The sequence below is a fragment of the Hypomesus nipponensis genome, chromosome 21, assembly GCF_054491055.1.
Source record: "Hypomesus nipponensis isolate SF chromosome 21, ASM5449105v1, whole genome shotgun sequence".
Classification (NCBI taxonomy): domain Eukaryota; kingdom Metazoa; phylum Chordata; class Actinopteri; order Osmeriformes; family Osmeridae; genus Hypomesus; species Hypomesus nipponensis.
The window spans coordinates 775,001-801,177 of record NC_140381.1 but is presented as its reverse complement, the minus strand read 5'-3'; the positions used below and the strand labels follow the sequence as shown (position 1 = coordinate 801,177).

Sequence of the window (26,177 nt, the reverse complement as noted above, 5' to 3'; positions counted from 1 at the left end):
TCTTTCTCTCTCCTCAAGTCTTTTTCTACCTCTGCTGTTTTCTCCATTGCTTCTTTCTCGTGTGTGTGTGTGTAAAGCTTTTGACTGCAGTTCAAGAGGTTGCAGGTTCAAAACCCCCTCCCTGTGAGAACCAGAAAGACAGCTTACTGTCAGCTTTTATTGAAGCAGACATGATCAGAGGGCACCGGCAGAAAGTTCTAGACCAGGGAACACTTCCAGCACAGGTCCATTTTCTACAACGCTTAAACATGGTTCTAATTCTGTTACAACAATTGTGTTCTAGAACTTTCCACACCATTGTTCTGTGAAGTGGATCCCCAGTCTACATGCTAAACACACGCATGTTCAGGCAAATGGTTCGGGTGTGGAGGCGTGGCCTGTTTGACCTCCAGGAAGCAGAGTCCAGGGAGGTTGCCTTGGGGTCCTGTAACCCCAGGCAACAGGACGATGCTGAGGGTGTGGTCTGGGAGGGATTTGAACAGCTTCCGGACACGCCCGTCCAGCTTCCTCATTGCGTGCTCCACTTCTTGGTCCTGGTTGCCGGGCGGGTAGCCGAGGGGGGTCGTCTCCATGGATACCCAGGAAGGCAGGTGGGGCGGGGTCAGGGCCAGGCAGGCGGATGACTTCCTGTCCCAGAGTTCCACAGTTGAACTGAGGGCTGCCTTCACACTGCTACAACTCTGATACTCTGGAAAAACATCTTCAACTTTTACACTGAATTTGATTCATTTAGCAAACTCTTATCCTAGTACAGTAGGGAATAAGATGCGCATAGTATAATTTGCATTATGCAAAGCATAATCACATCTACATGTACAGGCCTGTCTATGACATCTCTAAGCAATTTTATTGACATACAAAAACAGTCTCCAAAGAGAATGACTAGGGCGGTCTTGGATTGGTCAAACTCACTTATGAAAGCATGCCTTCGTTTCCCAGAAGTCGTTGTGGGCATGATGATGCCTTCGATGGTTCCGAACTGCCCGAAGGTGTCTCTCAGGTTGTGTCTCAGGTCGTCTTCACAGGGCTCTGAGGAGCTAGCATGTCGCTCATCTTCACAGGGCTCTGAGGAGCTAGCATGTCGCTCATCTTCACAGGGCTCTGAGGAGCTAGCATGTCGCTCATCTTCACAGGGCTCTGAGGAGCTAGCATGTCGCTCATCTTCACAGGGCTCTGAGGAGCTAGCATGTCGCTCATCTCCGTTAGCACCTAGCACATTGTCTTTGACTGGGTGCTCTGGACATTTGGCATGTACCATATTTCCATTGAGTTTTGCTGGGACCCTGGTGCGGTTAACGCTAGCCTTTAGCCCGGCGGCGTAGATGAGGTTAGCGTTGAGGGGGTCGTCACGCAGAGCGGCGAGGAAGACGTCCAGATCCAACATGGACTCCTTGACTGGCCGCTGGACCTAAACAGAAAGGAAGGGAGGAATGAGAAAGAGAGAGAGATACAGGGAGGACAGAGAGAGAGAGGGAAAGATACAGGGAGGACAGAGAGAGAGAGGGAAAGATACAGGGAGGACAGAGAGAGAGAGAGATACAGGGAGGACAGAGAGAGAGAGGGAAAGATACAGGGAGGACAGAGAGAGAGAGAGATACAGGGAGGACAGAGAGAGAGAGAGATACAGGGAGGACAGAGAGAGAGAGAGATACAGGGAGGACAGAGAGAGAGAGAGATACAGGGAGGACAGAGAGAGAGAGAGAGATACAGGGAGGACAGAGAGAGAGAGAGATACAGGGAGGACAGAGAGAGAGAGAGATACAGGGAGGACAGAGAGAGAGAGAGATACAGGGAGGACAGAGAGAGAGAGAGATACAGGGAGGACAGAGAGAGAGAGAGATACAGGGAGGACAGAGAGAGAGAGAGATACAGGGAGGACAGAGAGAGAGATACAGGGAGGACAGAGAGAGAGAGAGATACAGGGAGGACAGAGAGAGAGAGGGAAAGATACAGGGAGGACAGAGAGAGAGAGAGATACAGGGAGGACAGAGAGAGAGAGGGAAAGATACAGGGAGGACAGAGAGACAAACCTTGCAGGGTGCTTCTTGTAGGAGGAGTCCGTTTAGCGTCTCCACGGCTAGCTGGGCTCCCTCCAGCAGCTCAAACTCCACCTCAGCATGCAGCTAGAGGGCAGAGGTTACACTCAGGTCAGAGGTCACTGAGCACTCTGCCCCACACTGGAAACAGACTTCTATAATGTTTCTCAGAGTTCTAGAGTGTTGTTCAGCCCTACCGTGTGGGTGTTCAGCATCCTGACGTTTCGGATGGTTCCACAGCTCCTGAACAGTTTCCTCACCTCCCTCTCTGTGTAGCGTGGGGGCAGTGGCCCAGCAAACACCACACACATCTCTCTCAGACGCACACACACCTGAGACACATGAGAATCTCATCAGTATTAATACTAAAAAACATTTGGAATCACTGGAAAAAACCCTGGAATCATCCATGCTAGTCTAGATGCTTCCCCCACCGTATGTTGAGAGAGCAGGAGTCTGGAGTCTGAAAACTGGACCACACTGAGCGAGGGAGGGTCCTCCTCCATCCTCCTCCTGAACGACGATAGCACCTGGAAGGAAGGAAGGAAGGAAGGGATTAAAGGAAAAAGGAGAAGGGTTGAAAGATGGTGAGAGAGTAGAGGGACAGAGAAAAGAAAAAATAGGATGGATGAAGAATCTGAATGAGAAGCTGTTGCCCTGGCAAGCTAAAACAGTACAGGCCCCGCTCCTTGACCTCTCACCTCTCGGTCTGAGCTATGCCACTGTTGATTGGACAGCGCCAGGGGGATGTCAGCACGGTGCCCTATAAACACTGCTGATTGGCCAGACCTCTGCAGAACCTCAGAAAACCTGGGAGAAAGAGAGAGGGATGAAGAGAGAGAGAGTGAGAGTTGTATGAAGGCCGTTGAGGCAGAGGTAGGACAGGAAGTGGAGCTATTTGCAGGGGGACAGTTTAGGCAGTTGTACCTGTAGTCCTCTGTGTGTGTGTGTCTGACAGAAGACTCTGGCAAGCTCTGACTGTCTCCCCAAAGATCACCCACATGCTGCTGCACAACCTAGCAACACACAGCCTGCTTAAACACTGTTTGGGGGGGTGTCAACCACGTCTGGGCTATGTCCCAGTGTGTGTGTGTGTGTGTACCTGTCTGGGTCCGGTGGTGATGAAGTACTGGGCCAGCTCCAGGGCAGCCTGGGCGTCCTCCCTGGGGTCATGACCTTTGACCTCCTCCGTCTGGATCTGCTTCCTGTGGGAGGGGCAACCGGGGGATGGGGAGGAGTCAGACACATGCTGCATCAAGAAATGGTAACAGTCATGAAAGTCTTGATATATAGATGAAAAGTGATATATAGGAGTGTGAATGTGTGTGTTTCGGTGCGTGTGTAAGTGTACTCACTGCAGGATGGCCTCAGCCAGGACCTTGAGTTTGAACCTCTGTCCAAACTCCCTCTTGTAGAGCAGAGAGGTGTCAATCACATGAGGGTGGATGAGCTGGGAGGATAACAACATCAACAAAGATGAACAATAACAAACAACAACAACAACAAAGGTAAACAACGCCAACATTCCAGACTCCCCCCCCCCCTCCCACAGAGGTTGTTTCCACAGTAACAGTTGTCACGCACCTTCAGAGCCCTCAGGTCGTTGTCGAGGGAGTGGCCAACCAAGACGGCGTCCCGCGGCAACAGTTCCTTGAGTTTTGATTGGACGTCCCTCAGGGTAGTGGTGATGGGCTGCAACATTGCCCGGGTAATACCTGAAAACCTATCAGGGGGGAGGGGTGGGATATTACTGACACACACACACTCGTTCTCACATCATACATTAGCCCCCCCTACACACACACACAGCGTTACCTGGTGAGGTAGTTGAGGATGCGGTTCTCAGGTTTTACCAGCTGGTCCAGCAAACAGCGCCCTCTACTGTCCACCAGAGACACGCGAGCCAGCTCATAACCCCGTTCTGTCACACACTGCACACACACGTCCATCATAGGTCAACATCATTGACTGGAAACTGAATGTGTGTGAGTGTGTGGTCATCTCACCATCTCACAGTCAAGTCCGTAGAGAGGGCTGCTGTCTGTGATGATGTCATCACAGAGTGTCCACACATAGTCCTCACTGCCTGGCATCCCTGAAACACACACATGGTAAGAGGGAGTGTGTGTGTGTGTATGAGTGTGTGTGTGTATGAGTGTGTGTGTGTGAGACCTTTCACAGGGAAGTGCTTCTTGATTCTCTCCTCCAGGGTCAGAGTGTAGGCTGTGAGGCCGCGCGTTGCTAACCCAAACCTCTGGATGACCGGGTGCCACCTCAGACCTGGAACACACACACACACACAACAGGAATGATATAGATGTATTATTGAGGAGTGAGTTGACGTAACATAGTTACCTTCCTGTTATACAACATGTACAGAGAACACACTAGATTAGGTTACCTGACAGGAATGCACAGATGAGACACACACACACCTTCTAGTTCTCCTTGGGAGACATCAGAACTCTCTGAACCAGAAACTTGACTGCCGAAGATGGAGCAGATGCTGCTGCCAGGCGACGCAGTGAAGCTGCATCTCTGAGGAATCATGACAGACACTGCGTTATCATGACAACAGGACGAAACAATTACTAACTTTACCAGGTCACAACTCCTTTGCATGCCTGAGTACAGTTAACGTGCTTACCGTGCGGAACGTGCTCCGGAGGTGAGGGAAATGCAGATAGTGTGCGTAAAAGAGGTCCCGGGTCATCCCCTCCAAAATCACCACGTTCACCGCCGCCAACCGGCTCTGTCGGCGCAACCGACACCAGCTGGAGAGAGAGAGAGAGGGAGAGGGAGAGAGACAGAGACAGAGACAGAGACAGAGACAGAGAGAGAGAGAGAGAGAGAGAGAGAGAGAGAGAGAGAGAGAGAGAGAGAGACATAATTGGAAGTTTTCATAACTGTCTAGTTACTAGTAACTTCTAATCAAACGGCACGTCTCTTCTGCCCACCTGGGTTGTTTGACTCCGCCTGTTTTCCCTAATAAAGCGAAATGTATTAGCTCCGTGAGCTCATTTAACGTGACCGGCTCTTGGATTCGGTCGAATGGGGCAGAGAGACGTGGTGGGCGCCGGGACCTGGAATGACATTCGGGTTGAGGCGCTCCGTTGCACCCGGTCTCCCTCGCCGGTCTCTTTGCGTTCTGCGCGTTTGGTGACGGATACCTCTTTCGTTTGTGACAGACAGGAACGTCTTCCATGATCCCGTGAGTTGGAAGTACTTTTAAATGAAGCGCTGGTCAGTGTTACCCGTTAGTTTGAAACTCAGCAGCTTGAGTCACAATGCCACACCACACGCGCCATGCTTTCTTTCCAATCGATGTTTTCGTTCCTTCCGTATCCTGAGTCTGGCCTAACTCGCACAGGCCAGGCGTCAACAGCAGAGCAATGGATGACACTGATTCAAACTCCGCCGCGAAGAAACGTTGTTGTGAAACTGTCGCCTTCAATTCGATTTTCTTAGCCTGTTATTTTAGTCATTTCGTCTTCACAAGAACTATTTTCAACGAACTGGCGTGACTGGTCGATTGAAGGAGAAATGTCGACAAAGAAGTTAGCCAAGTAAGTTAGCTAATACATAGTCGACTCGATTTGTTTATGTTCTTTGGTTTAGCAGCTGATTTGAGGCAAGTTTTTCTATGAATACAGCTAGCTATAGCTAACGGTATACCGTGGCAAACTAACCACCATGATCTTGACGTTTTTTTGTTTGTTTTTGTTTTCTAAAAGAGAATTAGGGTTGTTGAGGAAACGCAGCCAGTTATCGAACAGACGACAGAAGTTGCAACTATCAAGTAAGTTTGATTTTACGATATCCTACTTGTTCATCTCTTATTAACCCAGTTATTGAAGTCAAAAGTCTTTAGGACATGGGTACACTCATACACAAAGGGGACATACCTACAAGAATCAATATCTAAAATATGAAGATAACATAATGTTATTAGACATATTAAGTTTAAATGGCATATTAATATAAGATTGGATCCAATTTACACATGTCAATGGTAAATCCTTCCTTTTTCTTCCACAGCGCTGATGATGTAGGCTAATATTTTAAACCGTTGATGTAAATCATTAATCTGATTTGTTGGAAATTATTCAGATCAAATCTACTCCTACCTGATCGTCATAGATTTTGAGTCCACATGCTGGCGAGAGAAAAAACACTATGGACAGGAGATCAGTAAGTATTGATCAGATTATTGATCAAGATATTGATAATTTAGGATGGAGTGTCCATGATTATATGTCTTTCATTCTCCCTCCCTCCCTCCCTCCCTCCCTCCCTCCCTCCCTCCCTCCCTCCCTCCCTCCCTCCCTCCCTCCCTCCCTCCCTCCCTCCCTCCCTCCCTCCCTCCCTCCCTCCCTCCCTAACCTCCCTCCCTCCCTCCCTAACCTCCTTCCCTAACCTCCCTCCCCTCCCCCCTAGTTGAGTTCCCCGCCGTGCTGTTGAACACCTCCACAGGTGAGCTGGAGGCAGAGTTCCACTCTTACGTCCAGCCACAGGAACACCCTGTACTGTCTGACTTCTGCACTGAGCTCACAGGCATCACACAGGTACACACACACACACACAGGTACACACACACACACACACACACAGGTACACGCACACACACAGACTGTCCCTCCCTGCAGGCCCAGGTAGAGTCAGGGGGTTAGGGTGTCTTATTTATGCCTCTGTGTGCCGTCCTGCAGGCCCAGGTGGAGTCAGGCGTGCCCCTGCAGATATGCTTGTCTCGATTCAGCCGCTGGCTGCAGACACAGCAGCTGCAGAGGGGCATGGCCTTCTCCAGGCACCCCAGCGGAAGCCCCGCCCCCTCACACAAACTCTGCGCCTTTGTCACATGGTCAGGTACGACGCACACTCATTGGTGGTCTTCCCTGTCTCCCTGTGTTGTGATTGGCTGTGGTCTCTGATTCCCTGTGTTGTGATTGGCTGTGGTTTCTGATTCCCGGTGTTGTGATTGGCCAGACTGGGACCTGGGGGTGTGTCTGCAGTATGAGTGTTCGAGGAAGCAGCTTCACAAGCCAGACGTCCTGAACAGCTGGACAGACCTGAGGAGCACCTACAGGGTGACACACACACACGCTGTGTACACACACATATACACACCCACACACAGGCATACACAACACACATATCCACACACAGGCATACACAACACACATACACACCCACACACAGGCATACACAACACACATATACACACCCACACACAGGCATACACACACAATCGATCAGTCTGTCTTTCTAAATCCATATATCTTCTTTTAGTCTCTCTGCCTCCCCGTTCTATAGCAGGAGAGTAACTTGTGTGTGTGTGTGTGTGATGCAGCTCTTCTACAGCAGGAAGCCTAAAGGTCTGAATGGAGCGCTGCAAGACCTGGGCATCCAGTTCTCAGGACGACAACACTCAGGTACACACACACACACACTCGTACACATTACACACACACTCTACCTCCAGAGTGTATCCTGTATCCTGTGTGTGTATGATGTGTGTGTGTGTGTGTATGATGTGTGTGTGTGTGTGTGTGTGTGTATGATGTGTGTGTGTGTGTGTCCAGGTCTGGATGATGCTCGGAACACAGCCGGGCTGGCCTGGAGGATGATGAAGGATGGCTGTGTGATGAAGATCACCCGGGGCCCTGAGAGGGTGAGTGGACCCCTGACCTCCCCTCTCCTCCCCCCTCCTCTCCCACAGCCTCTCCTACTCCCCCCAGCCCTGCTCCCCAAAAGCCCCCGCAGGTGACCCCCCCCCTTTGATGAACTCATGATCAATAATCCGTTAAATTTTTCTACTGACACTTAATATAAATTATACTGAGTATAATTATTTTCAAAAACGATGCCTGGTAGCTGAGATGTTACTTTACACTGTGTCTGGTAGCTGAGATGTGGTTACTTTACACTGTGTCTGGTAGCTGAGATGTAGTTACTTTACACTGTGTCTGGTAGCTGAGATGTTACTTTACACTGTGTCTGGTAGCTGAGATGTTACTGTACACTGTGTCTGGTAGCTGAGATGTTACTTTACACTGTGTCTGGTAGCTGAGATGTTACTTTACACTGTGTCTGGTAGCTGAGATGTTACTTTACACTGTGTCTACAGACCGTTCCTAGACTTCTAATAAATAAAATGTCTAAAGTTTATTTTGATTTGACTCCCTCACAGGCACCACTAAAGACCAAACCCTTATTTACAAACACATCCATCAACACGACCATCCACAACAACAAGGATTCAGACAGAGGTTCCTCATCACCCTGCCTAGAACCACAACCCAGCCGTCTCCAACCCTCTGAGAACCGCTCCGCTGCCTGTCCAGAGTGGAACCCCCAGCGGAACACTAGAACCTCTGAACCGCTACAGAATCTGCTGTCGCCCCTGACGACAGTACTGACCCGTCTGAATAGCCCGCTGTGTGGAGGAAGGATAGGAACCGTCAACAACAGCTTCAGCAGTCTGGTTCTGGTGTCCACTACCATGGACCACATTTCCCATCAGCCCCAGCTGGAGCTGACCCCTGACCCGGAAGCAGTGGTGGGCTGGGAGGAGGAAGTGCCAGTACTCCTGGAATCGGAATGGTGTGGTTCCTATGACGATGTGGTGTTGGAGGAGGGGGGGGAGGAAAGCAACACAGCTACACACTCACACACACCTAGAAACACACACACAGCCATATGCACAACCAGACACATATCTAGCAACACACACACACTTAACAACACATACAAACCAGACCAGCCGTCCTTCAATGTCTACAGGGACCCACCGCATCTCTCTACCTCCTCCTCTCGTCCTCGCTCCATCCCCTCCTCCTCCAGGCTCTCCTCCTCCACCTCCTCACATCCTCCCTCCATCCCCTTCACCTCCAGGCTCTCCTCCTCTACCTCCTCACATCCTCCCTCCATGTCCTCCTCCTCCAGGCTCTCCTCTACCTCATCACATCCTCCCTCCATGTCCTCCTCCTCCAGGCTCTCCTCTACCTCCTCACATCCTCCCTCCATTCCCTCCTCCTCCAGGCTCTCCTCATCCACCTCCTCACATCCTCCCTCCATCCCCTCCTCCTCCAGGCCCTCCACCTCCTCACATCTTTCCTCCATCCCCTCGTCATCCTCTTATCCTCCCTCTCACCTCCCTGCCCCTCCCTCCTCCTCCACCTCCAGGCTCTACTCCTCCGTCCTCTCCTCCTCTCGTTCTCGCTCCCTCCTGTCCTCCTCCCTTGTCTCCTCCTTCCCCCCATTGTCAAGGGGCGTGGCTAGGATCACGTCTCCGTTGTGTGCGTGCGGGCGCAGAGCGAAGCGCCAGATGGTTGCCAACGGCGGCCCCAATCACGGGCAAGCGTTCTACTGCTGCCCCGCCCCCAGGACCATTGGCACGGCGACTGTTGGCACCAGGAAGAGGGCAGGGTGCGGGTTTTTCAGGTGGGAGTCGGCCGTCATCAACGCTACAGCCCCATCGCCGAGGGCAACCCTGTCGTCTAGGGCGACTGCATGGAAATCCTCTGTCCGTTTATAGACTCCAGCCTGTATGGACGTCTCCCTCCTCTTCCTCACTGAGGAAGATCTGCTGGGACATGCTGAGGAAGGGCTGGCTATTGCAGCTTCATTCTATGAATTATGATTCATAAGTCAATATGAATGATGTATGTACTGAAGGGTTTGGTATTGTATAGTATGAGTAAAATGAGGTAATTGGGAAAACTTTTGAAATGGTTGCTTGTATGATGAAGACTCAGATTAATTTATTTACTGAAACAAATGTACACGTGTCTGTAATAAAGTATTCAACGTATTTCTTTCCTCAACGCATTGTACGGAAACGGCTTTATCGATTCGCAATTTGGGCCCGGTGAAGCTTGTCCCTCTCCGAACTCCGTAGCGGGGCAGACTCAGACACATTTGGCGCAGAGTAGCACAGCATGAATGAAAAGATCGCGGTAGCACACAAGTAGCCTTCTAACTTTGGTTGTAACTTGAAAAAGAAGAATCTTTGGGCAAGAGATTTAATCTGCGTTTTTTTGTAAACTACATGGACTAAAGCGTGTAGTTTACGTCTCGAAGCTAGCTACCTAGCTGCTTATCTGCAGTCTCGTCAAACGTTTGTTGACATAGTCAGTTTGCCGTTTTAAACGTTGCCTTCAAATATGTCAGAGGCACAGGACTCCAAGAAACGCAACAAGAAGCGTTACGGCGGGGGTCAACGGAGCAAACGGTACAAGGGTTCCCGGGAGCTCGAGGTGGGCATGCAGGGCATTCTCATCACGTGCAACATGAACGAAAGAAAGTGCACAGCGGAAGCTTTCAATCTACTCAACGAGTACGCCGACAAACTGTACGGACCGGAGAATGTAAGCAAACCGAACTTCATCTAAACCAACACTATATTTAGCTTCCGCTCTCCCACACACACACACACTAGTCTCAGCTATCAGTATCTTGCAGAGGTGCGATCAGTCACACACGTGTCAAACTTGTGTCCCGTGGTGAATGGAGTTTCTGTCATTCAGTGACAGTACAGAAGGGATTTGAACCTGCAACCTCTTGATTTGCAGTTGAGTGCTGTAACCATGTGTGTTGTAAACAAACGAATGGATACACACATGTTCCTATTCCTATGTGTGTGTCTGTGTGGGGGGGGCAGGGAGGAGAGGAGAGTGGGAGTGAGGCAGAGGAGGGCGAGGAGGAAGATGACGCGGAGGCGGAGCTAAAGAAAGAGGTGTCCCAGCTACGCTGCTCCTCCCAGAAACACCAGCTCAGGTTCCGGGCGCTGGACAGTGGAGCTAACAACGTCATCTTCATCAGGACCACCAACCTGGGTGAGGAAGAGGAGGGGGGGGGGGGGGCAGGGGGTGGATGAGAAGGAGTAAGAGTGATTCCACTGAGCATGATGAGGATTTTTGCTCTAATGCTTTGTCTTTTTTATTTCCTCTTTCCTGTGTGTTTCTCTCTTGGTGTCTGTGTGTTCTCCAGAACCAGACAAGTTGGTGCATCACATCCTGTCTGACCTCCACACCTCCAAGAAGAAGAAGAGCCGGGTCATCCTGCGCATGCTGCCGGTAGGACTTCCTGCTTCCTGTCTTATTCCTGGTTTGAAGCTTCCGTTTTACTTCCTGGTTTGACCTCGGGATAGCGCAAAATACATGTATTATATCTCCCTCATTATCAACACCAAGCTGTGTTTGGAGATGAAGGTGTGAACCCAGGTGTAGCTTAACCCTGTGTGTGTGTGTGTCCAGGTGAGTGGGACCTGCAGGGCCTACCAGGAGGACATGGACCAGTACCTGAGCACGTTCCTGGAGCCTTGGTTCAAAGCCCCCAGCTGCAGCTCCTACCAGATCGCCTTCAAGGCTCGCAACAGCAGCCACAACAAGAGGGACGACGTCATCAAGGCCCTGGCAGGTACACTAACATTAACATGACCACAGCCTAACCACAACATGACCACAGCCTGACCATAGCCTAACCACAACATGACCACAGCCTGACCACAGCCTGACCACAACATGACCACAGCCTGACCACAACCACAACATGACCACAGCCTGACCACAGCCTAACCACAACATGACCACAGCCTGACCACAGCCTAACCACAACATGACCACAACATGACCACAGCCTGACAACAACCACAACATGACCACAGCCTGACCACAGCCTGACCACAGCCTGACCACAACATGACCACAGCCTGACCACAACCACAACATGACCACAGCCTGACCACAACATGACCACAGCCTGACCACAACCACAACATGACCACAGCCTGACCACAGCCTGACTACAGCCTAACCACAACATGACCACAACATGACCACAGCCTGACCACAGCCTAACCACAACATGACCACAGCCTGACCACAGCCTAACCACAACATGACCACAACATGACCACAGCCTGACCACAACATGACCACAGCCTGACCACAACCACAACATGACCACAGCCTGACCAGACTGAGGGGTGTGTGTGTCCTCAGGTCTGGTGGGTAAGATGAACCCTAAGAACAAAGTGGACCTGACCAACCCAGAGCTGACCATCATCGTGGAGGTCATCAAGAGTGTGTGTTGTGTCAGCGTGGTGCGCCACTACACGCTCTTCAGGAAGTACAACCTGCAGGAAGTTGTCAAGGACCACACGTCCAAACAGGAAGAGACCGGCGCCAACCAGGAAGTTACTGGTACCAAGCAGGAAGTGGAACCGGAAGTGGTCGCCACCAACCAGGAAGAGAAGGAGAAGCAGGAAGTGAGAGAGACGAGGGATGGTGAGGAGGAGAAGGAGGTCCTGTAACAGCAAAACTAGACAGAGAAGGAGAGAATGTGTGAATGAATGAGTAGCTCGTTGGTGCACTGCTGTCCTCCTAGTGTGTGTGCCCCTGTGCTGACCAGTTTGTTTGTGTGTCTGTGTGTGTCTGTGTGTGTCTGTGTGTGTGATCTCCAACTGTAGTGTTATTCATAATGACTTAATCCACCATCGGACGTTTAAAATACTCTCCATCTAAACCTCCTTTTCATCTGCTCTCTCCATCTTGTTTCGATTTTTTAATGAAATGGGAGTGTGGTTGATCGACACCATTTGTATGATGTCGTGATGAAAAGGTAAGAGGGAGACAGACGTGTTTGTAGAAAAACAGGAACATTAGTTCTCAACTCTTCATGATTTGTGTTTGGATGGGAGAGGGGATCGGAGAGGGGGGAGAGGGGATCGGGGGCATTGCTTCTCTAAGTTTAGTTTATCTTTCATTTCTTTTTTTAAGGATTTTCTTTTTTATCCACTACTGTTTTGTTGAACGTTGACTGTTTATGTTGCAGACTTCCTGTCTAAACAGGAAGTGCTGCTGACTTTTGAACAGGTTCTACCTGTTTAACTGAAAAGCAACCCTGCACAGCTCTGACAAATAAATCGATTTTTTGGTGTTTTATTCTTGTTTTGGATTATTTGAATCTGTCACAGCAGAAACTAAAAGGTTTAGAGACAAAGGAAGATAGTTTTTTTGTTTTTCTCTTTGAAATGTCAGTATTATACCTCTCCACTAGGTGGCGGTGTGTAGGTCCACCCTTGTCTTACTGTTTCCTGGTTCAGCCACCTGTCATGATACTCCTTCCAACAACATGCAGCATGACTGAACTAAAGGGTGACTGAGGTTCAGCTCAGTGGTTGGACCATGTGACTGAGGTTCAGCTCAGTGGTTGGACCATGTGACTGAGGTTCAGCTCAGTGGTTGGACCAAGTGACTGTGGCTCGAGCTCACACGTTTAAGGTTGTTGGGTCATCAAGTACACAGTATATCAGGTTCAAGGTCAGTATATCACTAGGTCATTCTGAACATTCTCAGGACATGACAAGCTACAGCTTTATAGTACACAAAATAATATACATTTACAACAGTCAGCGAAAATGACAGAAATATCAATATTAAAAATCTAGCAAATAATAACAAAACTAGCATAACATGATTCTGTAAACAGCAGAAAGGATGTGTAAAATAGATTACGAATTAGAAAATGTTGATGGATATGAAGCCTACGTTAAATGAGGTTACAGCTGTGTGTAGGTGTGTCTCTGGACATCATTTCAGTTGTGTGTGGTTGAGGTGTGTGTGTGTGTGGTTGAGGTGTGTGTGTGTACTTGTGGATGTGTGTGGTTGAGGTGTGTGTGTGTGTGGTTGAGGTGTGTGTGTGTACTTGTGGATGTGTGTGGTTGAGGTGTGTGTGTGTGTGGTGTAGGGGTGTGTGTGTACTTGTGGATGTGTGTGGTTGAGGTGTGTGTGTGTGTGGTTGAGGTGTGTGTGTGTACTTGTGGATGTGTCTGGTTGAGGTGTGTGTGTGTGTGGTTGAGGTGTGTGTGTGCTTGAGATGTGTGTGAGTCCGGAAGAGTCAGGGCACTGTAAGTGTTATTGATGGGCTCTGGCAATCAATGAAGGAAAGACACAACAAGTCAACATATGGATGATGTTGTTGATGGTGTTGTTGTCATATTGGGTTTCTGGAGAGAGGAGAGGAGGGGAACTTGAGAAACCAATATGTGTGTCTAGTGTTATCTGTCTTTCACTCTCACTCTCTAACTCTGTCTCTCCAACTCTCTGTCTTTCTCTCCCAACTTTCTCTCTCTTGTCATCCTCTCTAACGGTAGAGTATTTTAATTACCCAGGCTGGGACCGACTCCTGTGACCTTCTGATCGTTATTCTGGAGGTAAATATCTGAGGTTAGACCCGCGCTCCTGGAGAGCCGAGGTGTCGTTAACCGGACGCGTGGGGATTCCAGCATGGTTGATTGGAACTTTTTATTAACATTAAACTTACGCCGGTTAGAATAAGAATGACAAATGGTCCGCCAGTGATAGTGGAACAGTCCTCGTTAGCAGAATAATAAGCAGAGTCTCTGCCTGAACCATGATTCACAGACGTGGAAATATTTATTATTATAATGATTATTTACACAACTGTTATGAGATGTCAAAGGTGTAGGACGATGCAGACACGCTTCATCTTTTACGCTGACACACACACACACACACACATCCACATTTTCAGTCTTTCTCTCACACTCATTTTTCTTTTATTTTAATTGCCCTCCTGGCCATGTCTAATAGCACTGTCTCTCTGAGAATCAGCCTCTACTCTGCACACACACACACACACACACACACACACTACAGCAGTAAATATTGGTACTCACACATTCTCTCACGGTTGGTCTCTCACTCTCTCTCCTCCCTGGGGTCAGGATTAGCATGCTGTTGTTCTGCAGGTGACCTTTCTAGCAGGAGCTACTGGGGCTCCCTGGAGCCTCATTCCATCTCTCTCTCCTTGTCTCATACACACATCATCCTCTCCTCCTTCTCTCTCCCTCTCCTCCTCTCTCCCTCTCCTCCTTCTCTCCCTCTCCTTCTCTCCCTCTCCCCTCCTCTTTCTATCTCCTCTCCTCCTCTCTCTCTCCTCCTTCTCTCCTTCTCTCTCCCTCTCCTCCTTCTCTCCTCCCTCTCTCCCCTCATCCTTCTCTCCTCCCTCTCTCCCTCTCCTCCTTCTCTCCCTCTCCTTCTCTCCCTCTCCCCTCCTCCTTCTCTCCTTCTCTCTCCCTCTCCTCCTTCTCTCCTCCCTCTCTCCCCTCCTCCTTCTCTCCTCCCTCTCTCCCTCTCCTCCTTCTCTCCCTCTCCTTCTCTCCCTCTCCCCTCCTCCTTCTCCCCTCCTCCTTCTCTCCTTCTCCCCTCCTCCTTCTCTCTCCCTCTCCTCCTTCTCTCCTCCCTCTCTCCCCTCCTCCTTCTCTCCTCCCTCTCTCCCCTCCTCCTTCTCTCCTCCCTCTCTCCCTCTCCTCCTTCTCTCCTCCCTCTCTCCCCTCCTCCTTCTCTCCTCCCTCTCTCCCTCTCCTCCTTCTCTCCCCCTTCTCTCCCCTCCTCCTTCTCTCCCTCTCCCCTCCTCCTTCTCTCCCTCTCCCTCTCCTCCTTCTCCCCCTCCTAGTGTGGTTGTAGATTTTTATTCTGGAGTGCGGTTCTAGAGAGTTTACTTCTAAAACATGGTTCTATGGTTCTACAGAGTTTCATTCTAAAACATGGTTCTATGGTTCTGGGGTTGAGTTCTATTGTATCGATCTATATTGACTGTGGTATTTTTTAGTCATTGTTATTCAGAACACACTTTCTCAGAATCAACAATTCCACAAACCCTCTCTCCCCCCTCCCTCCCTCCCCCCCTTCCCCCTCTCTCCCTCACTACCCCTCTCTCCCTCCCTCCACTTTCTTCCCTAATAACACCACAGGTCACATATATTCTCTCTCATTATGTGGGAATTGGGATACATTCTATTACCATAGAGATTGCACGCTACAGTCATCAGTGAGTGTGTACTGTCTACAAGTGTGTATGTGTGTGTATACTGTGTATGTGTGTGTATACTGTGTATGTGTGTGTATGTGAACAGTAATGAGAAACGCTTATCAACCCTCTCCAGCCTGTCAGCTCCCTGCCATCAGCCGTCAACCCCGGCAACACAACAGGTATGCTCCGCCAGCTCCTATTGGTCGCTCAGGGAATTGGAATGATCCTTGTTGGAAATAATATAAGTGATTTGATTTGATTGGTGGGATTATAGGAAGTGACAGGTGATAATAGGAAGGACGTTTTTAAATGACAATCAGAGAAGCAATGCTGCTTCTGACCTGGAATAATAAATAGTAAATGAATGTTTGTTTTGATGTAGGAGAGAGGGGGGAGAGAGGGAGGGGGGGGGAGAAACAAGAGTAGTTCGAGGGTTAGTGTAAACTCTGCTAGGTGTTTTTGCTTCATGACAGACTGCTGTCTAAAGGATTATAAAATGTCTTCAACGTAAATAACTCTTGTCTTCCCAAACACAATCTGGTCTCACACACACACACACACACACACAAAAAAAAACACACACACTCACCAGCGTGAATAATGTCTCAACTTAACGTCACAAATCCACCCCAGCTAGTCCTTGCTCGTCAGCTAACTCGCCCGGTACAGTAGGTTTAAACAGCCCATAATTTAGAGAGGGAAATGTATACCAGGAACATCTTGTGTAGGCTCCACCGCTGCGATTAGGCCTACTGCTGGTTTTTAATTTTGATTGAGTCCGGTAGAGATGGCGTGGTGGTGTCGTTGTTTCCTGTGAGCACATGACTGTAGATGCCGGCAATAGGCGCCGAACTCAGTCCAGCGCTTCTGTCGGAGGACCGTAAAACCGCAACTGGTTTTTCTTTTAGCTGTGGACGTGCGTCATCTCCATATCGCCGCTACTGAACTGTTGATACTGTAGATTAGTGAAGGAACTGAACTGTAGCCTGTGAGCTCACGCGCCGGCCTCACGCGCTTCACTGTTCCCGCTGCACCTTCGTGAAGTTACTGAGGATTATTTTCTTAAATAGACTGAAATATAATTTATTAAGAAATGGTGGTAAATGTTTTTCCTTGAAGATTGCTTAGTATTTTTAAATATAATCTCGAAGACAAGCCACTGCCGGATTGTGGTTCTCTGATTGTGTGGAGTAGGCCTAGTTTTCTGCTATATTGATTGGGAATGAGTGTAGTGATTATTCGAGACAAAACTCACAGACTCGAAATGTTGAAGTGGTGGTTTCTTTCTGTCACAGTGATTTAAAGTTTGAAAAAGGAGATTTTCCCTCTGGGTAGGCTTTGCTTGTACTCGAACCCACGCGCTCTTTCTCTCTCTCTCTCTCTCTCTCTCTCTCTCTCTCTCTCTCTCTCTGTGTCTCTCTCTGTGTCTCTCTCTCCCTCTCTCTTCACGTAGACATCAGCTGTCCTGGGTTGGGGGCCCCTGACAGCCATGTCAGACCAGGGGCCACTCAGCCACTAATAGAGGAGAAGACCAGCTGTTACTGAGAGGGAGAGAGCGAGAGGAGAGTTAGAGAGAGAGAGAGAGAGGGAGAGAGAGAGAGAGAGAGAGAGAGAGAGAGAGCGAGAGGAGAGTTAGAGAGAGAGAGAGAGAGAGAGAGAGAGAGAGAGAGAGAGAGAGAGAGAGAGAGAGAGAGAGAGAGAGAGAGAGAGAGAGAGAGAGAGAGAGAGAGAGAGAGAGAGAGAGAGAGAGAGAGAGAGAGAGAGAGAGAGAGAGAGAGAGAGAGAGAGAGAGAGAGAGAGAGAGAGAGAGAGAGAGAGAGAGAGAGAGAGAGAGAGAGAGAGAGAGAGAGAGAGAGAGAGAGAGAGAGAGAGAGAGAGAGAGAGAGAGAGAGAGAGAGAGAGAGAGAGAGAGGTAGATCAAACAGACCAGACACAGCAGGGGGGCTTCTGTTGGCCGTCCATTCTGCTGACGGTCTGATGTGTGTGTGTGTGTGTGTGTGTGTGTTAATAATCCATCTTTAGTAATGGGGGCCCTGCTGGGTGAGGAAGGACGCACAATACCCTTTCTTTACATATTTACCTTCAAACACACTCACACACACTCACACACACTCACACACACTCACACACACTCACACACACACTCCTGCGCAGAAGTCCTTGATGTTCGTCGATACCCCTGCGTGATGATGTCATAGCATACGACAGCGAGCGAGCGAGGGAGGGAGTGAGTGAGGAGAGAGGGATGAGCAGGAGTGAGCAGAGGGTGAGGGGCGGATCGTCAACACAACAGAGACAAGATGGCGCCCGAGACCACCACAGGACGTCCCTCGCTCTCCAGACCGGCCCGTCACCACGGCGACCGGCCCAGCCGTGACCGCTGGCGTTGCGGCCGGTTTAACGGGATGACGAGCAACCGGACCTCCTCCGCCCCACGCCCCGCCACGGTAAGTCCGCACCGTTTGCCGTTTGCTGGCGCCGTCGCGCCAGAAACCCCTCGCCGTCCAAACACACATCTGTTAGGACGTCTCTCTCTCGTCTAACGATTTACACCATTTCATCTTCTTTCTTTCTTTCTTTCATCGTCCTTTCTGCGGCGGCAGACCTCTGCTGCTCGCAGGCCTCATCAAAGACACCACATCAATTGCTTTGACGGCCAGGAGAGTGTGTGTGTTTGATGACAAGTGTGTGTAATGACGGGAGTGTGTGTGTGTTGAAGAGTCGTATCAAAGATCAAGACGCTTTCATGCTGATTTCGGCCTTTGAGGACTGGGCTGTTTTCTGTTTAGACATCCCTCCATCCCTCCATCCCCCCCTCCGTTCCCCCATCCCCCTACACTTCTCTCTATCCCTCCACCCTCCTATCTTCCTGGCATCAGACATCCCTCTGATGGCGTCTTCCTCCTCCTCCCAGTCCCACCATTTCCTTGACACACAGAAAACTGCCTTTTTCACGTTTTAGACGATTGTCTGGGAAGGAAGTCTTTTTCTAGGTAACTCCCTCCCTCTCTTTATCTGACGTGAAACAATATTTGAATAAGCAGCAGGAGCCCAGTGGATAATCCAGTGTGGCTAATCCAGTTGGAGAAGATGGCGGCCATGTTGGAGAGGTTATATTCTCCTCAGCACAAAGCCTGTCAGCGGGACGCCGCCCAACACCATCGATGGGAGGAGTGGGGAGGGAGAGAGGGAGGGAGAGATCGAGCAGGGGATGAATGGAGAGCTGGAAGGAAGGAGGGATGGATGGATGGGACTGACACAGAGGTCTCTGCTCTGATGCCAACGAGAAAGAAAGAAAAAAAAGTGTTCTTGTCACCTTACTAAGTTGAGAGTTGATGATCTATAGAGAGAGAGGATGGACAGGGAGAGTGAGGGAGGATGAATGAAGTTCATCCGGTCCTTCATCCTTGTTTTGTGCCATCACATGACTAGCAGGCCTCTCTCCTCCTCTTCGCCATCCTCCTCCTCCTCGCTCGACAGTAGGCAGCGAGGACAAGGGAGATACGAGAAGGAGAGAGGAGAGAAAGAGGGAACATGAGGATAGCGAGAGAAGAGGAGGAAAGAGAAGCTAAAGAGAACAGGAGAAAAAGGGGAGAGGGGGAACAGGCAGAGAGTAAATAGAAAACGGAGAGGCCAGACCTCTATTTAAAAAACGACCATCTTCCATATTTCTTTTTAAGAGCGCTAATCCTCCCCCCCCCCTCCTCCTCTACCTCTCTTTCTGAGGGTCATAATGAAGATGTCACTCCTGCTTTCAGCTCCTAGAGAGGGCTTTGTGTGGGAGAGGGCGAGGGGATAAGCCTGTTTGAGACAGGCTTCATGCAGACGCCTAAATGTGCCCAACTGGAACAAAGGACCCTGTCTCTCCACAGACGTTGGGCTGTGTCTCCACAGGCGAGCAGGCTTCCTCAGCTGGGCTCTCCACTCCACTGTTAGCTTACTAATTGTTGCTAATTTAGCCCCTAGAAATCAAAACAACGGGGAAACTAAATATAAGATTACTGGTCTATCATGCTGCCAGAGAAAATCTGCTTTAACCTGGCAGCTGGTGTGGCCCTAGTTATTCTGTCGTTTTTCCCAGTTTTCCCCTGGTTGTGGTTCCACTCCTGGTTTTCTCTCTCTCCTGGTTCCTGGTTCCCTACTCTCCTCGGTCTCCACCCAACTGTTGTCTGTTATGATCACCCTCCCCAGTATATATACCTGCTCCCCTTGTCAGTCACTTCACACGTCCAGGACACATCATTGCAGCAATGAAACAGGCTCAGCTAGCCTTGTTAGCATCGACACAACATGATAGTTTGGGCTAATCATGCATTTCTCACACAAAAATGTTTTGTAAGTTGCCAAAAGGTCAACCAAAGAACATTGATGAGAAGTAGGAGGCATTTTCTACTCAATAGTAAAAACAGAGGACAAACAATAAAGTATTTATATTTCTCAAACATAAACTATAATAATATAAACATAAAATATAAATCTATAAATGTATAATAAAAGGTAAAAGGTATAAATGTACAGTACGTCATTGCTTTGTGTACCCTGGCTCCAGAATGTTCCAGACGTACTTAGCTTCCTGATGAAGTCATCAGTTCCGTGTTGTTATCTCTGAGGTGCCGCCAGAGCCGGCCTGTCACTCATCAACGTCACCATGGTTACCCGTCAAGGGTCATAATGAGTTGGCCTTGGGTTAGGTTTGTAGTGCCGCATTTATGATACACACACTCTCACACACACACACACACACACACACAACTGGCCGCAGTCAGCCAGGACTGTATATTGCCTGGGTGATAGTGATCATGGTAGCTAATGGTTACAGTATCACGACCACTGCCAGAACTTCGTGGAATGAACCTTCTGTAGAATGTTATAGAATGTGCCTCCTGCCTGGTGTTCTCAAACCCATTGGCCTACTGTTCTAGAGTGTTTTACAACCCTGTTCTATAATGACCCTCTATCTAGTTTGTGAGAATGTGACTCTTGCTATATAGACAATATAATCAGGTTACACTGTCCCTCTCTCACTCACACACACACACTCATGAATACTAATGTGCCTCTCCCATTGGCATCACTACATTTGAAAAGGAGTAAGGTGTTTGTGCCCGTGTGTGTGTGTGTGTGTGTGCGTGTGTGTGCATGTGTATGGGAGGACAAGTATAACATGAAGAATAATAAGCACACACACACACACATCCTTGAGGAGCAGGAGACCAGGTGTGTGTTGGGTCTCCCCTGTGGGGTGACCTTCTCTCTAGCAAGGGGATCCTGACCACCTTCCCCTAGGACACACACTCACACACACACACTCTCTCACACTAACACACACACTCTCTGTCACACTCACACACTAACACACACACTCTCTCTCACACTCACACACTAACACACACACTCTCTCTCACACACACTCACACACCCTCACACACTCTCTATCTCACACTGTCTCACACACACACACACACACACTCTCTCTCACACACACACTCTCTCTCACACACACTAACACACACACACTCTCTCTCTCACATTCACACTGTCTAACACACACACACACTGTCATCACTGATTCATGACCACCTCCAGCCCCCCACCCACAGTTAAGACATCCAAAAGGTCAAGTTCATCCCCCTCTCTCTCTTCTTAGCTTCCTTCCACCTCTCTCCTCCCTCTCTGTAATCCTCGTCTCTCTCTCGGTTCCTGTGTGTTTTCTACTCCAGCTCAGGTGTTTACAGGCCACGCCCCCCTGCCTGACAGGGCTTCCTGTGATGTCACGACACAACATGCAGAAGAGGCATGTTCTCAGGTATCACCAGGCATGTTCACAGGTATCACCAGTCATGTTCTCAGGTATCACCAGTCATGTTCACAGGTATCACCAGTCATGTTCACAGGTATCACCAGGCATGTTCACAGGTATCACCAGTCATGTTCACAGGTATCACCAGGCATGTTCTCAGGTATCACCAGGCATGTTCTCTCTCCTCTCATCTTCTAGTTCACTCAGACCATCACCATGACAGACAGACATGAAGTCAGACAGACAGATATCAGCATGACAGACAGACATGAAGTCAGACAGACAGATATCAGCATGACACACAGACATGAAGTCAGACAGACAGATATCAGCATGACACACAGACATGAAGTCAGACAGACAGATATCAGCATGACAGACAGACATGAAGTCAGACAGACAGATATCACCATGACAGACAGACATGAAGTCAGACAGACAGATATCAGCATGACAGACAGACATGAAGTCAGACAGACAGATATCAGCATGACAGACAGACACACAGGCAGACATACTGACACACAGGCAGACACACAGACAGACCGACAAGCAGGCCACATGGCATGTCTATTACTTCCTTAGATTGATTGGTTGTCATTCTGAGTCAATGTAGAACTGACTGACTACAAAGTCTCTCTCCCTCTCTGTCTCTATGTCTCTCTTTCCCTCTCTCTTCCCTTCTCCTCTCCCAACCCTCACAGGTCGATGCTCACTTTGACTGACAGGACGACAACCCTGGCGCGTGACTGGCGAAAGGCTGGCGCTGACAGCAGCATGCGGCGAGCGCTGTCCTCCTGTCACTCATTCCACACCGGAGATGGGCTTCGCGCGAGGTGGCCAGACAGGCAGGAACTGAAAGGTAAATAGATCTCTCACTAACTCTATATCTCTCTCTCGATCCCTCTCCTTTTGATTGAGCGAGTGTTAGAATGAAGGAGTAGGATTTCAAAATATTTTAATTGTTCTATGGATGTTTTGGGACAATGGGCTTTCGAGTTTTATAAACGAATCACTGTTTTTCGTAATTAAACTTTAAATATCTGTGTTCAACGGTACGGCAACTTGCAGTTTCATCAATTTTACCTTGATAAAGAAATACAAATTATTGTCACGACTTTAGGACATAAATTCGGTAGTCAACAATAATAAAGTTAAATTGTTGAGAGATAAGTACGAAGGTGTTGTTTTTGTTTGTCTTATTTATTTACTTGTCAGGTAGCCGAGTCTACTGGGACACTTAAGTTCTCGTTGCAAGATACTGTACATTCCGCTGTTCATGCGGTCGTTGCAGTGTACCACTCGTACCAGCCCACGTCGCTGTTGAGCGCGCGCCTCGTACCACCAACACACACTCACGCACGGAACGCACGTATTCTCTCCAACTCCGTCTGAGTGTGTCGGTGCTACCATGGGGAGTTGAGGACAAGACAGCGGCTTGTTTTCGTCCATATTTAACAACACAAAGCTGTCCTTATGCCGCGTTTTGGAGATCATTCTTCACTGCAGGATCCCCGGTGTAGTGTAAGGGGAGCCGGCATTCAAACACGGTATGACGGACACTTTTATATCAAGATATTTTAGGGGGGTTAGCTAGCTCGTACTGAGCGGGGTAAAGCGTGCCCTCGCTTTCTTGGGTTTGTCTGATCCTGGATCGAAGGATCTTTCGTTATTACCACCTCTGATTGACCAAGGAAACCCTTTGCGTTGTAAAGGTTAACGCGTGGGGTTACGAATCGTGTTGCTAAACCAGCAAGTCTGTTCGAGTTACTTATGTGTTGTGTTGCTAGCCAGCGAGCTAAAGTGTTTTTGAAGGAAAGGCCCGTCTTGTGCGGCTGCAGAGTTTGTTGGTGTACCCAGTGTGTGTACCCTTCCCCCCACCGTCTTCACCACAGCCAGCATGAATGGGACCCACTTCAAAGCGCTGGTCGCTATCGAAGTCGTTAGCCGAATAGTCGACCATCGTCGTTTACGTGGAAGTGCATTGTTTATTGCTAGCCAGCCAGCTAGCTTAGCTACTATCTAGTGACAACTTGTCTCGGCTTGGTTAGATGTACTGTTGGTGCTGTTGGTGCTGTTGGTCGTTGTTTTGCTTTTGGATGGCTTTAGCCGGCTAGCTGTTACCTCACGTGATGTACAGATCGTCAGGAGATCTAGCACCAAATGTTCTAGAGATGTCCACCGTTAATCATAGAAGTCATTGTTACAGTAGTAAATACGATTCTAAATCACTGCTAGCAAGATGGCCATTGTCTCTTAAATTAACATGTTTCCAGATAGCTAGCTGGCTTGCTAGTGTGCTAGCTGGCTAACTGTTGTGTGCGGGATAGTGGAGTAGCTGGCTAGCTACATTTCTTCAGTGAGTTAATAACCCTGGTTAGACACACTTATCCTGCTCAACTTGCCCTCAACCCTTCCTCCTCTGTTTGGCTTTCTTCTCTCCTCACTGGTATATTTCAGCCTGTCATTCCCACTCTCTGCTGCTCTCTCTTTCTTCATGGGATCCATTTATCATGTCTTCTCTCCTCCCTCCCTCCTAGTCCCTCATCTCCTCTGTCTCTTCTGTTTTCAGGCTCACCTCCCTGTGTCATCCCTCTCTCCTCTCCTTAATCTCCTCCGCCTATCACCGCCTTCCTCTCCTCGCATCCCCCTCTGCTCTTCCTAATCTGCTCCTCTCCTATTACCCCCCTTTCCTCTAATCTCCTCCTTCTCTCCTCCTCTCACCCTCTCTCATCTCCTCCTCCAGGGAGAACACCACTCAGGTTCGGTAGAAGAGGAGCACAACTGACTACGCCCCCAAGCGCCCGTCTGCGGCTAGCCAACCAACCAAGACATGAGCGCTGTCAGAGACATGCCCGGGATTGGCTACCGGGGCAGCGTGCTGGAGGGCCACGCCCCCTTCACAGAGGACGCCCCTAGGCCCCCGGTACCGGGAGAGGAGGGGGGGGGTAGAGGAGAAGGGGGGGGCTCCCTTACCCCCCCCTGCCACTCCCGTCCTCCCCTCCCCTCCTTCTACCACCCCCCCTCGAAGGCCGACCTCTACCGGGACCCCCCCTCTGCCACTCCCCGCCGCCCCGACCTGGACCTGGGCTACGAGCCTGAAGGCTCCGCCTCCCCCACGCCGCCCTACCTGAAGTGGGCGGAGTCTCTGCACTCGCTGCTGGACGACCAGGAGGGGATCCAGCTGTTCCGCAGCTTTCTGCGGCAGGAGGGCTGCGCCGACCTGCTGGACTTCTGGTTCGCCTGCAGCGGCTTCCGCAAGACGGCCAATCAGGAGAAGAGGCCCAAGCTGGCCAAGGCCATCTACAGGAAATACGTGCAGGATGGGGGCGGGATTGTGGCGCGCCAGATCAAACCCGCCACCAAGAGCTTCATCAGGGACTGTGTGGTCCGCCTGGCACCCGACGCCTCCATGTTCGAGCAGGTAACCTTTCACCCCTGGCCTTTCACCCCTGAGCCCTGGTCCCGTTAGGGGGGTCTGTCTGTGAAGGAGATAGATCTGTGATCCTGGAACTCATCACTATGGATCTGGAACATGTTCTATAACATTGATCAATCTGGAAATCTGAGCTGGATTCTAGAATGTATCACTGTTCTGTGTTTCAATGTTCTAGCCGAGAATCAAATCAATAATTGTGTCTCCGTTTGTGTGTGTCTCTGTGTGTGTGTGTGTGTGTCCAGGCCCAGACAGAGATCCAGACCACCATGGAGGAGAACACCTACCCTTTGTTCCTGAAGTCAGACGTGTACCTGGAGTACACCAGGACGGGGGGCGAGAGCCCTAAGCCCCCCAGCGAGCAGAGCCCCCGGCCCCCCGGCTACCTGCCCACCCTCACCGAGGACGTGGAGTGGAGGTGGGTCTGTCACCCTCACCTGGGGCACCTCCTGCTTTAGTGGGTGATACGCCACAGTACCGCAATAACAGCACCGCAGTAACAGCACCGCAGTAACAGCACCGCAGTAACAGCACCGCAATAACAGCTCAAGTATTACAGAGCAGCAAACATGGAGGGGGAAAGGCGTGTTCTGTGAGAGGAGAGGTGTGTTCTGTAATGGGAGGGGGAGAGGCGTGTTCTGTGAGGGGAGGGGGAGAGGCGTGTTCTGTGAGGGGGGGAGAGGGAGAGGCGTGTTCTGTGAGGGGGGGAGAGGGAGAGGCGTGTTCTGTGAGGGGGAGAGGGAGAGGCGTGTTCTGTGAGGGGAGGGGCGTGTTCTGTGAGGGGAGGGGCGTGTTCTGTGAGGGGAGAGGCGTGTTCTGTGAGGGGAGAGGCGTGTTCTGTGAGGGGAGGGGCGTGTTCTGTGAGGGGAGAGGCGTGTTCTGTGAGGGGAGAGGCGTGTTCTGTGAGGGGAGGGGCGTGTTCTGTGAGGGGAGAGGCGTGTTCTGTGAGGGGAGAGGCGTGTTCTGTGAGGGGAGAGGCGTGTTCTGTGAGGGGAGGGGCGTGTTCTGTGAGGGGAGAGGCGTGTTCTGTGAGGGGAGGGGCGTGTTCTGTGAGGGGAGAGGCGTGTTC

At 50.0% G+C, this 26,177-nt stretch overlaps 4 protein-coding genes across 9 annotated transcripts in view; 3 read left to right on the top strand and 1 right to left on the bottom strand.

The window, feature by feature from the left end:
- Window positions 1–124: 124 nt before the first annotated feature.
- On the bottom strand, window positions 125–5,371 carry rexo5 (RNA exonuclease 5). The gene is made up of 16 exons (XM_084684934.1): window positions 4,994–5,371; window positions 4,684–4,810; window positions 4,472–4,574; window positions 4,209–4,316; window positions 4,043–4,131; window positions 3,852–3,967; window positions 3,621–3,759; window positions 3,392–3,486; window positions 3,139–3,241; window positions 2,964–3,052; window positions 2,738–2,846; window positions 2,471–2,566; window positions 2,234–2,368; window positions 2,031–2,123; window positions 913–1,408; window positions 125–688 (listed from the first exon to the last, which is right to left on the bottom strand). Exons 1-16 carry the CDS (start codon window positions 5,239–5,241, stop codon window positions 330–332), a joined length of 2,505 nt encoding a protein of 834 aa, XP_084541060.1. The 5' UTR covers window positions 5,242–5,371; the 3' UTR covers window positions 125–329.
- eri2 (ERI1 exoribonuclease family member 2) lies at window positions 5,268–9,859 on the top strand. Of its 3 annotated transcripts, none has more exons than XM_084684937.1 (9): window positions 5,268–5,602; window positions 5,771–5,835; window positions 6,147–6,227; window positions 6,474–6,601; window positions 6,743–6,899; window positions 7,020–7,120; window positions 7,384–7,465; window positions 7,616–7,796; window positions 8,224–8,362. In XM_084684937.1, the coding sequence occupies exons 1-9, from the start codon at window positions 5,580–5,582 to the stop codon at window positions 8,231–8,233; spliced, it is 828 nt and encodes a 275-aa protein (XP_084541063.1). In that variant the 5' UTR covers window positions 5,268–5,579; the 3' UTR covers window positions 8,234–8,362. The 3 variants fall into 3 exon arrangements, with proteins under 3 accessions (XP_084541063.1, XP_084541062.1, XP_084541061.1); XM_084684936.1 differs by having other exon boundaries at window positions 5,348–5,602; window positions 6,177–6,227; window positions 7,616–7,704; window positions 8,224–9,859; XM_084684935.1 differs by having other exon boundaries at window positions 5,352–5,602; window positions 7,616–7,704; window positions 8,224–9,859.
- A 73-nt stretch (window positions 9,860–9,932) lies between these two features.
- Window positions 9,933–12,979, top strand: thumpd1 (THUMP domain containing 1). Its single transcript, XM_084684939.1, has 5 exons — window positions 9,933–10,402; window positions 10,696–10,870; window positions 11,025–11,110; window positions 11,291–11,453; window positions 12,038–12,979. The coding sequence occupies exons 1-5, from the start codon at window positions 10,199–10,201 to the stop codon at window positions 12,346–12,348; spliced, it is 939 nt and encodes a 312-aa protein (XP_084541065.1). The 5' UTR covers window positions 9,933–10,198; the 3' UTR covers window positions 12,349–12,979.
- A 9,477-nt stretch (window positions 12,980–22,456) lies between these two features.
- Window positions 22,457–26,177, top strand: part of LOC146237229 (axin-1-like) — an 11,328-nt gene continuing 7,607 nt past the window's right edge. For 2 of the 4 annotated variants that reach the window (XM_084685728.1, XM_084685729.1), the window contains exons 1-3: window positions 23,044–23,222; window positions 24,419–25,096; window positions 25,354–25,526. In XM_084685728.1, the coding sequence (XP_084541854.1) occupies window positions 24,506–25,096; window positions 25,354–25,526 (764 nt within the window). In that variant the 5' untranslated portion in view covers window positions 23,044–23,222; window positions 24,419–24,505. Of the gene's footprint in view, window positions 22,535–23,043; window positions 23,223–24,418; window positions 25,097–25,353; window positions 25,527–26,177 lie in introns of those variants that run through there. The other 2 variants (XM_084685727.1, XM_084685726.1) reach the window with 2 other exon arrangements.

Bases quoted from the DNA above. Each gene is read 5' to 3' on its own strand.
- rexo5 (XM_084684934.1), bottom strand. From the start codon at position 5,241: ATGGAAGACGTTCCTGTCTGTCACAAACGAAAGAGGTATCCGTCACCA. The intron at 3,968-4,042 runs GTGAGATGACCA...GTGTGTGTGCAG, and splicing joins ACGGACTTGACTGTGAGATG to TGTGTGACAGAACGGGGTTA. The intron at 2,369-2,470 runs GTGGGGGAAGCA...CATGTGTCTCAG, and splicing joins TCCTGCTCTCTCAACATACG to GTGTGTGTGCGTCTGAGAGA.
- eri2 (XM_084684935.1), top strand. From the start codon at position 5,580: ATGTCGACAAAGAAGTTAGCCAA. The intron at 5,836-6,146 runs GTAAGTTTGATT...GAAATTATTCAG, and splicing joins ACAGAAGTTGCAACTATCAA to ATCAAATCTACTCCTACCTG. The intron at 6,228-6,473 runs GTAAGTATTGAT...CCTCCCCCCTAG, and splicing joins ACACTATGGACAGGAGATCA to TTGAGTTCCCCGCCGTGCTG.
- thumpd1 (XM_084684939.1), top strand. From the start codon at position 10,199: ATGTCAGAGGCACAGGACTCCAAGAAACGCAACAAGAAGCGTTACGGC. The intron at 10,403-10,695 runs GTAAGCAAACCG...TGGGGGGGGCAG, and splicing joins AACTGTACGGACCGGAGAAT to GGAGGAGAGGAGAGTGGGAG. The intron at 11,111-11,290 runs GTAGGACTTCCT...GTGTGTGTCCAG, and splicing joins TCATCCTGCGCATGCTGCCG to GTGAGTGGGACCTGCAGGGC.